Raw genomic sequence first — 13,239 nt, 5'->3', positions numbered from 1 at the left:
GCACTTCTGTCAATAATCAGTTTGCATAGTTGTGAAAATCTCTTTCTGGGTTCTAGATTCTGTTCCATTGTATCCATGTGTCTATTCTTCCACCAGTTATCATATGATCTTGATTTCTATACCTTGATGAGACCTGAAATCAGGTACATTGACTCCTCCCACATTTTTCTTCTTTTTCACAATCACTTTCCCTACTGTAGTTCCTTTGCCTTGCCACATACGCTTTACACAATAATCTTTTCTGTATCTGCAAAGAATCTTGCTGGAATTTTGATAGAAACCTATGTGACAATCTGGAGAGAACTGATATTTTTACTCTCTGACTTTTCAATCCACAAAAACAGTACGTCTCTCCATTTATGTAGGTCTTTTCGTTGATTGGTGTTAATTCTTCTCATTAATGTTTTTTGTAGTTTTCAGCATAAAAATCGTACACACATTTTATTACATTTACACCTATTTCTCAATTTTTTGAGTGACTGTAAATGGTATGGTATTCTTAATTTTGATGTCCTCATGTTCATTGTGGTAAACCTCTATGACATACATTCCAGCATACAGAAGTACAACTGATTTCTGTATGCTGATCTTATATCCTGAGACCTTGCTGAATTCAATTATTCAAGGAGAGTTTTTGGGCTTTTTTGTATTTTGTCTTCTTTTGTTGTAGATTCGTCCGGAATTCCTACACAATAAAGTCATCTACAAATAGGGACAGCTTTATTTCTTACTTTCCAGTATGTGTATCTTTTATTTCCTTCCCTTGCCTGACTGTACTCACTAAAACTTGCATCATGATGTTGAATAAAATGGTGGTGAGCGTGGACATCCTTGTCTTATTCGCAGTCTTAGGGGGGCACACTCCGTCTTTCCCCATTAATCATAACGGTAGATGTTGACTTTTTGTTGATATAGCTACTCTATATCAAAGTGAAGAAGTTCCTCTCTAGTCCCCTTTTTCTGAGTTCTTATCATGGATGCCTGCTGAATTTGGTCAAATGCTTTTTCTGTATCAATTGATGTGATCATGTGATTTTCCTTCTTTAGCCTGTTAAGGTAGTAGATTGTCTTCATTGATTTTTTTTTTCTCTCTTTTTCTTTTTTTCTTTTTTCTTTTTTTCCTCTTTTTTCTTCTTCTTTCTCTCTTTTTCTTTTTCTTCAACTGAAGGCTTCAGAGGGGAGGGGGGTGGGGAATGGGATAGGCTGGTGATGGGTAGTAAGGAGGGCACATATTGCATGGTGCACTGGGTGTTATATGCAACTAATGAATCATCGAACTTTACATCAAAAACCAGGAATGTACTGTATGGTGACTAACAATATAATAAAAAAAAAAAACATTAAAAAAAAAAAAAAAGCTGTGCATTGATTTTCTAATAGGGTGCCAGCCTTGTATTCCTGGAATAAACTCTGCTTGGTCATGATGAATGATTACTTTCATATATTGCTGAATTCTATGTGCTACTATTCTGTTGTATGCTTTTTTTTTTTTTAAAGATTTTATTTTTAAGTAATCTCTATACCCAATATGGGGCTCCAACTTATAACCCCGAGATCAAGAGTCGCATGCTCTACTGACTGAGCCAGCCAGGCACCCCTATACTTTTATATCTATATTCACAAGGGATTTTTATCTGTAGTTTTCTTTTTTGGTATCACCTTTGTTTGATTTTGTTATTAGAGCAACACCAGCTTCATAAAATGAAATGGAAAAAATAAAATGAAGTGGAAAGTGTTCCCTCCTCATATTTTCTGGAAGAGATTGTGTAGAATTGGTGTTCTTCTCTAAATGTTTGCTAAAATTCTCCAGTAAAAAAAACCATCTGGGCCTGGAGATTTCTTTTCCAGGGGCTTTTAAATTATAAATTTGATTTCCTTAATGGTTACAGGGCCACTCAGGTTATCTATTTCATCCTTCCATTCTGTTATGGAGCTTATCCACTGAGTTTTTACTTCAGTTGGTGCATTTTTTAGTTCTAAAAATTCCATTTAGTGCTCCTTTATATCTTCTATTTCCTTGCTGAGCTTTTCAATTTTTTCATTTGTTTGAAGTAGATTTGTAGGCACTTGTTGAAGCCTTTTTATAACAGCCACTCTAAATCTTTTCAAATAAGTCTAACATCTCTATCGTCTCAGTGTTGGCATCAACTGACTGCCTTTTTTTCACTCAGTTTGAGCTCTTACTTGGTTTTGGTATGATGAGTGATTTTTTTTTTTTAACTGAAACCTGGGTATTATGTTATGCTATAAAACCTGGGTTTTATTTAAATGTTCTTTTTTAGATGCCTTTTTATAATGCTGATCCGGCAGGGGAAGGGAGAGTGCACACCTTGTTACCACCAACAGGGGAAGACGTCCAGGTTCCCTGTTCAATCTCCACCGATACTCAAAATGAGGGGGGCTCCTCATTACAACAGGTGGAGGTGGGAGATCCAGCTCCCCACTAGGCCTCCATTTGTGGCCGGAAGGGGTAGGAGCACCTCATTGCTACTGACATCATCTAGTGACATCTCCTTATTGCTAGACTGTAGTGAGAGTCTAGGCTCCCCACTTGGCTCTTACTGGTAAGTGGGGGCGGAGAGGCCACAGTTTTTCCTGGGATGCTTGGCTGTGGCAGAGTAGTTATTGTCTCATGGTGTTCTGGCCTGCTAGGCTGCCCTTTCCTGTTCCTTTGGCCAGAGAGAGCAGGCGTCTCTTTGTGCCTTCAGTGTTTCGGGTGGGTGGCTTCCCCACACCCAGTCTGATACACAGGAGGCAAAAAGAAAGTCTAGGGAAATCGTTACTATGTCAGCCCTTGGGTCCTGAGATCTGTCGCTGGTTTGTCTTATGCTCTTTCAGGGTCTCCTTATGTTTATCTTGTATAAAACGCCCAGGAATTTTAGTTGTACTCAGCAGAAGAATTAGGAAAAGTATTTCTACTCCATCATCCTGGGAGCAGAAGTTCAAGTATTCCTTTTTTAAAAGTTTTTTTATGGGGGCAGCTGGGTGGCTCAGTTGGTTAAGTGTCTGCCTTCAGCTCAGGCTCATGATCTCAGGGTTCTGATTTGGAGCCCCGTGTCGGGCTCCCTGCTCAGTGGGGAGTCTCCTTCTCCCTCTCCCTCTGCCCCTCTGTCCCTCTGCCTGCCGCGGCTCCTGCATGCGTGTTCTCTCTCTCTCTCCCATTCTCTAATAAAAAATTAAATCTTAAAAAAAAAAGTTATTTATGATGGAGAATTCCAAACCTATACAGACAGAGAGCTATCTACTGAAGCAGCCCCGGGTACCTATCACCTTGACGTCTCGGCCAGTCCTATTTTACATCTTCACTCCTACCTCTCCCCTCCCCCTGTGTTATTTTGATACAAATCCTAGACCTCGCATCTTTATTTTTTAAAGATTTATTTTAGAGGGTGAGGGGAGGGGCAGGGGGAGAAAAAGAATCTTAAGCAGACTCCCTGCTGAGCATGGAGCCTCACGCAGGGCTCAATCTCATGACCCTGAGATCATGACCTGAGCCGAAACCAAGAGTCAGACCCTCAACCGAATGAGCCACCCAGGTGCCCATGGACCTTATGTCTTTAATCTCTAAATGTTCACTATGTATCTTTACGAGATAGTTCTAGAATATCCATGTCAAAAGAATTGACAAAAATTCCCTAACACCATCAAATATTCACTGTTCCTATTCCCTAGAACTCCTCCCAATGAAGGGTGCTCACGGCTTGCTCTGCATGAAGGCTTCACACATAACATGGGTTTTAGGACAGGCTTCTGCTTAGCTCATGGATGCACACTTTCAACATGCCTCACCCCGCAAGCGAACCCTCCACAAAGATCTGCTTGTAAGTTTCCCTCACCCCAGCCCTCCATCCTGTCAGGGAATGGGTCTCAGTGAGTGGATCTCCAAGTGCCAACGGGCTGCTAACTACAATCTGGCCAACATCCAAAAGATAAAATTTAAAAAACCTCTCAACCCTTTTAGAACCTAGAGGATGAGATGTTCTCTATGCTTTTTGGTTCAGTTGGCAAAAATGAAGCAATGTGGCCACACAAAAGAGACAGAAAACTGTCCCTGCCCTCGGGTTCACCATGGGACAAAGCTAGTATCTTAAGGCCCTACCCATGTGGCCTCACGTGTGGCCCTGTTGCCTAAAATGGCACTTGGTCCTACTTCAAAAGAAAAAAGGGGCGCCTGGGTGGCTCAGTCGGTTAACCGTCCAACTCTTGATTTTGGCTCAGGTGATGATCTCAGGGTCGTGAGATCGAGCCCCATGTCGGGCTCCAAGCTGGGCATGGAGCCTGCTTAAGATTCTCTCTCTCCCTCTACCCCTCCCCACCAACACTGCCCTCCCCCACTCATGCTCAGTCTCTCAAAAAAGAGAGAGAGAGAGAGAGAGAGAGAGAAACAGACACAGAATTATTGTGTGATCCAGCCACCTCACTTCTAGGTATAGACGCAAAAAACTGAAAGGAGGGACTCAGATATTTGCATACTCGTGTTCACAGCAGCATTATTCACAGGAGCTAAAAGGTGGAAGCAATCCAAATGTCTGCTGATGGAAGAACGCAGGAGCAAAATGTGGCATATATGCGGGGTGAGGTATTACTCAGCTTTAAAGGGGAACAAAATTCTGACACATGCCACAACATGGATGAACGCTGAAAACATTCTACTAAGTGAAATAGGCCACACACAAAAGTACAAATATTGTATGATTCCACTTCCATGGGGTGCCTAGAACAGGCAAATTCATAGAGACAGAAAATAGAATGCTGGTTGCCAGGGGATGGGGGGGCTCTATAGTTTAATGGGACTAGAGTTTCAGTTTGGGAAGATAAAAACGTTCTGGAGATGGATGGTGGTGATGGCCATACAACACAGTGAATGTACTTAATGTCGCTAAAGGGTACATTTTAAAATGGTTAAAATAGGGAATGTTGTGTTATGCATATTTAACAACAACAGAAAGAAAGAAAGAAAGAAAGAAAGAAAGAAAGAAAGAAAGAAAGAAAGAAAGAAAGAAAAAATAGATACCTATGCATACATACATATACGGGTGTGTATTTTTTTTTTTTACGGCGTGTTTCCTCCACAAGGACACACTTTAAAAAAGGCAGATGAGGGGCACCTAGCTGGCTCAGTCAGTGGAGCATGTGACTCTTGATCTTGGGGTTGTGAGTTCAGGCCCTCTGTTGGGGTGTAGAGATTACTCAAAAATAAAATCTTAAAAAAAAAAAAGGCAGATGAAGGAAATGGCAATGACTAGCCACATTCCTAACTGTAGCAAAGAGTCGCAAACAGTCATTTTCTAGAAAACAGCCTCGTGAAAGGAAACCGTTTCACATTAACAATGGGGAAGCTGGACAGCCAGTGATAAGGTGACTGCAAACAAGCATTCCATGCCTTGATTAGCTTCAATCCACAACCAATGTTGTGGACAAGAGATTTATTTGGCTGTTTAAGGTTTTTTTTAGGATTTTATTTATTTATTTGAGACAGAGAGAGAACAAGTTGGGGGGAGGGGCACAGGGAGAGGGAGAAGCAGACTCCCTGCTGAGCAGGGACTCCCCCTCCCCCCGGCGACACAGGACTTGATCCCAGGACCCCAAGTTCATGACCTGAGCCAAAGGCAGACGCTTAAGCGACGAAGCCACCCAGGCACCCTGGCTGTTTGAAGCTTTTTGCCATGAAGGAAGCACAACCTTGAAAAATCCGAGATTCCTTATTCTAGCTACCAGCTTTGGTTATGGCTCAGAGCAAGCAGTTTTAAAGCAAGCATGCACATGCCAGCCTTCGAGTGAATGCACATCTGCGGAGGGCTTCAGACAAAGTCCCCAGGCCCTACACATACAAATGATCACACGGACGCCATCTCGATGCCAAAAGGAACCTCAAATGGCAACCGGGTTTCTTCCAGAACTATCAGCCTGTCTCCGCTGTTCTTAATCATGCTAAAAAGACAGATGAAAAGAACCTGACCACCAAGATTGAGAACCACACACAGTACCACCGCCCTGATTCTCCATCACCTTAAGACTAAGCTGATACCAAGTAGGGAAATGCTATCTTCAAAGGGAATGAGTGTATGGGATATCCTGTTACAAGACAAGGGCTCTGAACTCTTCAGAAAGTCAATGTTATTAAAAACACAAACAAACTGGGGGCGGGGGAGTAGCACCTGGGTGGTACAGTTGGTTAAGCATCTGACTCTTGGTTTTGGCTCAGGTTTTGATCTCAGGGTCCTGAGATGGGGCCCCGCATCAGGCTCCGTGCTCAGTGCGGATCCTGCCTAAGACTCTCTTCCTCTCCCTCTGCCCCTCCCCACCCCCTCTAAAAATAAATAAGTCTTTAGGGAAATATTTTTTTTCAGGAAAATTATTCTAAATTAAAAGAGTCTAAAGAGGGGTGCCTGGGTGGCTCAGTCGTTAAGCGTCTGCCTTCGGCTCAGGGCGTGATCCCGGAGTTCTGGGATCGAGCCCCACGTCAGGCTCCTCTGCTGGGAGTCTGCTTCTTCCTCTCCCACTCTCCCTGCTTGTGTTCCCTCTCTCGCTGGCTGTCTGTCTCTCTAATAAAATAAAATAAAATCTTTAAAAAAAGCATTTAAAAAAATAATAAAAGAGTCTAAAGAAACAACAAATACAGTAAGTGATCTTTTTCTTTTTTAAGATTTTATTTGTTTGAGAGAGAGAGAAAGAGAGAGAATGAGATGGAGAGAGAATCTGAAGCAGACTCCGCACTGAGCACAGCCCAATGTGGGGCTTGATTCCACAACCACAAGATCATGACCTGAGCTGAAACCAAGAGTCGGACGCTTAACGGAGCCACCCAGACACCCCTGTAGTAAGTGAATCTTAATCAGATCTTGGTTTATAAAACAACAAAATCTATAAAAGATGATTTTAGGACAATAGGGAAATGTTCATATACACGGGATATTAGTTGACATGAAATTGTTCAGTTTCTTACATGTGATCATGAATATTATGGTTATGCAAGAGGATGCCCTATTTTTGGGAGAGGCTTGTTGATGTACTGAGTGAACTGTCACGAAGCCTGCAACTGATGTCCAAAGAATTCAACAATCTCACATACACCGAAACAAGAAGGGCTAGAGAAAACCATTATGTTAGAATGCCTAGAACTATAGATTCTAGCAGAGGATATAAAAGATATTTTGTGTGTCTAAATGTTATCTCAACTATAGTTATAAAAATTAAGAAATATAACGTCTTCCTTCCTTTCTCCATAAAAAAGGGAATAAACTGTATCTCACTGTGCTGGTCTTTACCAGAAACCACACCAGGCTGAAATGCGATTGTTCTTAAAAAGCTGGTGTGCTGGAAGTCAGGTGCCAACCAGGACACCAAATGCCTCAAAATGCCTTCAACCCACCATGACGTTCTGAGCAGAGCACGGCCCTGCAGCTGCCTTGGTGATCATAAACAGGAAGTCTCAGCAAGGAAGTGTCTGGGGGTCACAACAGCTCCCTCCCCACCTGGAAATCTGAAGCAGCACGAGCATGACCAAAGGAGAAATGAATCAGCAGCCAGATGACCCGGCTCCTGCTCCACCCCCATCGCTGACGGTGCTAACCTGGGGTGGGCACCCCCACCGCCAGTGGATTGGGCCTCTGATTCCTCATCTGAAAAATGGAAACAATAGTCCTCTCTTCATCCCAGGGTTACTGCACTAAAATCACAACACAACAAACTCATCGCTCTCCATCAGGTTAATGCAGCAGCATTTCTTAGAGCCTAGACTTGTGAAGCAGAAACACTGCTCAACGTTTGGTCCAACAAATGGACCTTGGGGTAAAAAAACAGCTGATAAAGGAGGCCTGGGGTGTCTGAAAGGATCAGGCCTATATGTTCTTTATGCTAAGAGTCTTCCTCCTGAAGCCACATAACCATGTCTAAGACTAGAGGACAAGCCTCAAACCCAGCAAGACCAGTGCTTACCTCGGCCATAGGCCCTGGCTTTCTTTGGGTTGAGTTTGGGTTTAAGAGGAGCCCCGGGCTTGAGCTTGGCTTTGGGGAACTGGGACAGGTAAGTCATCACCGAGTGCTCGTCCACATCTGGATGAATAATTTCTTCAGGAGTGATGACCTAGAATAAAGCATGGTAGGTGAATGCCCAGCACAATTCACTTGTAACCGTCAAAGCTTTGCCAATGTCTCTTAAGCCAAGCACTACAAATTTAAAGAAACCGAGTCAACCTCTAAATTAAGTGAAATTACATTAAAATGACATGCCAATGTCAGTGTTTTTAACCTTTTAGAGGTGTCACTCTTCCTTTTGGAAGCTGAGGACTTGCTGACAATTCTATATGTAATTTCCAGAGGTGCATGCCCACCCACCCCCCAAAAAAAGCTCATTCATCTTCCAGGGAAACTTTCCAGAAGGGGTAAGCTACATCAAGTGAGAAGGAAGAAGAAAGAAGTACACATGGGATTGGAGCATATCACCAAAAAGCACATACACTGTCCTTTTCCTTTCCTCATCTATCCATTGCCTGCATCTCTATTAACTCTATTACTAATAAAAAATAGTAGTAAAAACAAAGAGATAACACGGTGACATATGAGATATGTGGTCTAATATCTCTTGTTACAGACTGGATGTTTATATCCTCCCAAAGTTCACATGCTGAAGCCCTAACCACCTGTGTAATGGTATTAGCAGGTGAGGCCTTTGGGAGGTAGTTTGAGATGAGGTCATGAGGATGGAGCCGCCATGATGGGATTAGGGCCCTCATAAGAAGGGAAGGAAAGACCAGACCTCTCTGTCTTTGCCATGTGAGGACACAGCAAGACGCCAGTTGTCTTCAAGTCACAAAGAGGGCTCTCCTCACCAAGCACTGAATCTGCTCACACCTTGCTCTTGGACTTCTAGCTTCCAGATACGAGAAATAAGCCTCTGTTGTTTCCACCATCCAATCTTTGGTATTTTGTCATACAGCAGCATGAGCTGACTAAAATAGGTTTCAAGACACTATGAGCTGTTCAAAGAAATAGGGAGGAAATGAATTTCTCCTGACATGTAGCCTAGGAGCAAGATGACGCCCAAGCCGGACAGGTGGTCCCCCCTGGAGGCAGCACAGCCTCGGGTCCACTACTTGACCCAGCCCTGAACAGTACAAAAAAAAATCCCTCTGCCCCCAAGAAGGGTGCTGGGGAGCTAAGATGCTACTCCTCAGATCCAACAGAAGGCTCTGTGTCATGAACCAGCTTAACCGAATGCAGATGAACAACATATATACCCAGCTTCCCTCACTCCGTGATAAAACAGAACAAAACAAAACAAAACAAAAATCACCAGAAAACATTCTGCTATTTGGCCTTCAGCAACAAAACAGCTACTTGGGTTTGAACAGTTGCCTTCACCCATTCCATAAAATGTAGGATGTGCGCTGATTTGATGTTTCTTCTAGGCAGCTCCTTCAACAACTAACTATACAGTGCCAACATCACATGAACGTCAAAAGGAGATGGTTTTCGGTTTAGGAGGAGATGAAAAACATACCACACCACTTACGAAGGGTGGAAGAGCTAAGAAACAGGCCATGAAGCAGAGACATAATGTCAAAACCAAACCAAAGAAATACAGACGGGTTTTTCTACCTCCCAAGCGATCCTATTACAAAAGACACAGAACTCAGCTCTGAACACCAACTTAGACCATAATGTAACCTGTAGTGAGGTCATCCATCCATGGCACTGGCTACTTACAACTGCTCTTGACCAGGGCTTCAAACATGGGACTGTGGGGGAGTTTTTTAGCTTCCTTGGAGAACCTTAGAAGATGGGACCTCAACCACACAATATGGCTACTGCCGATGGTATCCAAGAGTTACCCACTTTCCAAGTTCTCTTGTTATAGTCCTGTGATAGGATTATGAGCAATACAAATTCTTCTGCAATTGCCAATAATGGTAGGTATCGTGGTTTAAATTTTTTTTAAAAAGTTCTAAGTCCTGTGACTTCCCCTAAGATATTGGATTTGAAAAAAGACTTTTTAAATATGTAAAAAGTGGTCAAATATTGGCTATTTATTACAGTGCAACCCTATCATTAAAGTCTACATTTGCAGTCTGGTGTCCCAAGATAGTCTTTAAGATCTCTGCAGCAAAAATACTACAAAATTTGCCACATGTGACAAAGAGCGATGTGAAGATTTTTGAATGATCTACAAGCACCCAAGTCAAGGAGAACCTATTATTATGGGTAAACTGAGGAAGATGGGCATGTGCCAGAGGCAATACTCTTTGAAGGCTCATGCTGAGGAGGTCTGTTAGACCCAAAGTGGCATCCACAGAGTGCCAGAACAAGCTGGAGGATGGAAACAGCCTCACGGAACATGGCGCTGCTTATACTTATACCTGTGGGACACCCAGCCAGTCGTCTGCTTGCTGCATAGCTTCCCGTGCATTATCCACAGGCTTTCGTGGATCCCACGATTCCCAGTCTGGGCACAGACCTGTTAACATAACACAAAAGATTCTGTTAGTATTAGCTGACTGAAGAGATTAAAGGAAGCCCTGTGCTTCCATTCAGCCCCTTTGGTATCTTAATTCAGAGAACAATTTCTTCCAAAAATCACGATCAATTATATACCTTAAGGGCAAAAAGTATCACAGAAATGAGTGTGCCAGAGTAGAAACTATTCTGAGACTTCTCCTTCAGGCTCTCATGTTCTTGCATTACCATGGACATTATCTGTTCCTTGAAGTGTGGTATAAATAAAAAAAAAAGTCTGTAAAACTCCTTGGGCCTGGAGCCTTTTTGCAGGAGATTTTTGTTTTCCTCCCACCACCTTCATACTTCTATACCCTGGTCACTAAATGTGTAGGATTCACACCAGCTGGATACCCTGCAATTTAACTCAAAAATCTGACATTATCTATGTGGAGTTAGAGTCAGATCCCACAGGTGGAGGTCTCAGTCCCATAAGACTGCCCTCTTCCTCCACTTCGGATGTCACCTGCAAGTCCAGGTTCTCACCTGGGCTTCTAACACACCAGCTATAAATCAGAGGTTCCCACAACTCTCCTCAATTCATTTACTAGAGTGGCTCATGGAACTCAGGAAAACAGTTTAATTGCTTTTTACTGATTTATTATAAAAGGATACAACTCAAGAACAACCTGATGAAAGAGATGCTCACGGCAAGGTATGGGAGAAGGGGTACGGAGCGTCCATCCCCTCTCAGGGTGTGCCACCCTCCTCGTACCTCCATGTGCTTACTGACCTGAAAGCTCGTCAAAATCTGTAGTTCGAGAAATTTTATGGAGGCTTCATTGTGTGAAGTAGGCATGATTGATTAAATCACTGGCCATTAGTGATTAACTCAATCTCTAGCCCCTGTCCCTTCCCTGGAGGTCAAAAGAATGGGGGTAAAAGTTCCAACCCTCTAATCACATGGTTGGTTCCCCTGGCCCCAGTGCATGCTTAAGGGCTGTCCAAAACTCATCTCATTAACATAAACTCAGGTGTGGTTGAAAGGAACCATTATCATGGCTCTTACCACTTAAGAAACTCTAAGGACTTTTGGAGCTCTGTGCCAAGAAAGGGACAAAGACCCAAATATATATTTCTTATTATAAGTCACAATCCCGTTCCTAGATACACCTAAAAACACTATGCTAGCATCTGTATAATTCAAAAATCCACATGCCCAAAAGCCCAGACCTAGAATCATCTTAAAAACCTTTGTAAGCACAGAAGTGTTAGGACTGAAGTAAACATCCACAGGTTTAAACTGGTAAAGAGGTATCTTAAAATGTGTCTGGAGGTGGAGGCAAGGAAGAAGGTGCTGGGAAATTAACTAATGCTAAGCTCTGAGTCAGTTCTGGATAACTGCAGCTTATAGGCTCTCAAGAAGAATGAGGCCTGGAGTCAGTCCTCCCTCCCTCCCCAATACAGACTAGCCAGCTCTGTTCACTGCACGGTGAGAACAATTAGCTTACTAAAAATGAATGTGACCAGCATATATTCAGAGTATTCATAAATGGAAAATGATTATTAGAGTAAATTTTTTATTAGAAGCAATTTTGGGGGTGCATATAAACACGGGCTCTGGTTTTTCTACTGAGTGTGTACCAGCAAACCCTACCCAACAATCTAAACCCTCCAGTGAGGATAATTATTACCTTGGTGTACACTCAACCACTCAGAAAAGGGTGGAAAAACCTCCAACTGGATCCCAACCAAACACTATTTCATAGCCATGCAGAAAGAACAGGGTGGAGAAAGCCATATATAGTCAAACCAGCGGTCGATAAAAATGGGTACTTTCCACTCAATGGAAGTTTTTAGATTTTCATGCCAAGTCAACTAACAGGGCCACATGTTTCTGCTCATGTCCATGGGAAACCAGGCACCAACTGTGAGAAGAAGCAGGACTTTGGAGTCTGAAAGCTAAACCAAGGCCTGCTCCAAGAACTAGGGGCTTCATTGGGAATTTGGGTAAATAACAGTTCAATGTTCAAAAAGTCGATGGACACACCTAGAAGGTAAACAGAGCCATTTTTAGTTCCCTTTGCTCTTACAATGGGCTCAAACCAGCAGAATACACCAATCCCAATCCCAGCAAACCCAGCTTTCCCACTGGAAAGCCAAGAGGCTTGGGGCCCACACAACCCCATCCTGCAGAGATGGCTCAGGCAGCTTGGACACTTACCCGGAGCACAGCTGTCTACTAAGGCCCCCAGAGCCTTGCCATCTTGCCAGTTCTGGTTGAAGTTGGTGATGGGCAAGTAGGGGATCTTGTTCTGAATCCATCCTAGCAGCCTCTGCTTTGGTGTCTGCTTCTTGGCATCATCATCCCCTTCATCCTCCCACACAGGCATAGAGATGGAGTAGTGAAGGATAAGTGTCCACACCAGGCCCAAGATGAGCTTCAGGTTCCCATCCACGATGGCTTTGCTATCTGGGGAGAGAGGCACAGGCTCGAGTTGGCACATTCCTCTGTAAACGAAATCCTCATCTGTTAGAGAACCACACAGAACCATTTCAGAGTGAAAGGAGGTAATGTTAGAACTTGCTTCAGAATCCTTGAGGATGAGAATCGATGAAAGAAGGTTCCAAGATGTTACAGGTATCATTAGATCATGAGTACATGAAACTGCATTAGACTTTTCTCTCTCCTTTTGTATATGTTTGAAATTTACCATAAAAAAAGAGCTTTTAAATTTGAAAGAAAGTATTTCAGAAATACAATTAAGAAGGGGCAGCTGAATTCCAGAGACAACCACCTGCTAA

At 43.0% G+C, this 13,239-nt stretch overlaps 1 protein-coding gene across 5 annotated transcripts in view; it reads right to left on the bottom strand.

Moving 5' to 3' along the window:
* Positions 1 to 13,239, bottom strand: part of FLNB (filamin B) — a 137,907-nt gene that overhangs the window by 71,893 nt on the left and 52,775 nt on the right. For all 5 annotated transcript variants that reach the window (XM_002913523.4, XM_034658528.1, XM_002913524.4 and 2 more), the window contains exons 2-4: positions 12,659 to 12,907; positions 10,359 to 10,456; positions 7,939 to 8,086 (exon numbers count right to left, since the gene is read on the bottom strand). In XM_002913523.4, coding sequence (XP_002913569.1) covers positions 7,939 to 8,086; positions 10,359 to 10,456; positions 12,659 to 12,907 — 495 coding nt within the window. The remainder of the gene's footprint in view (positions 1 to 7,938; positions 8,087 to 10,358; positions 10,457 to 12,658; positions 12,908 to 13,239) is intronic.

This window comes from Ailuropoda melanoleuca, chromosome 4 (genome assembly GCF_002007445.2).
Source record: "Ailuropoda melanoleuca isolate Jingjing chromosome 4, ASM200744v2, whole genome shotgun sequence".
Taxonomy (NCBI): Eukaryota; Metazoa; Chordata; class Mammalia; order Carnivora; family Ursidae; genus Ailuropoda; species Ailuropoda melanoleuca.
Note: the sequence above shows the minus strand (reverse complement) of the source record. Positions and strands in the feature narration are given on the sequence as shown.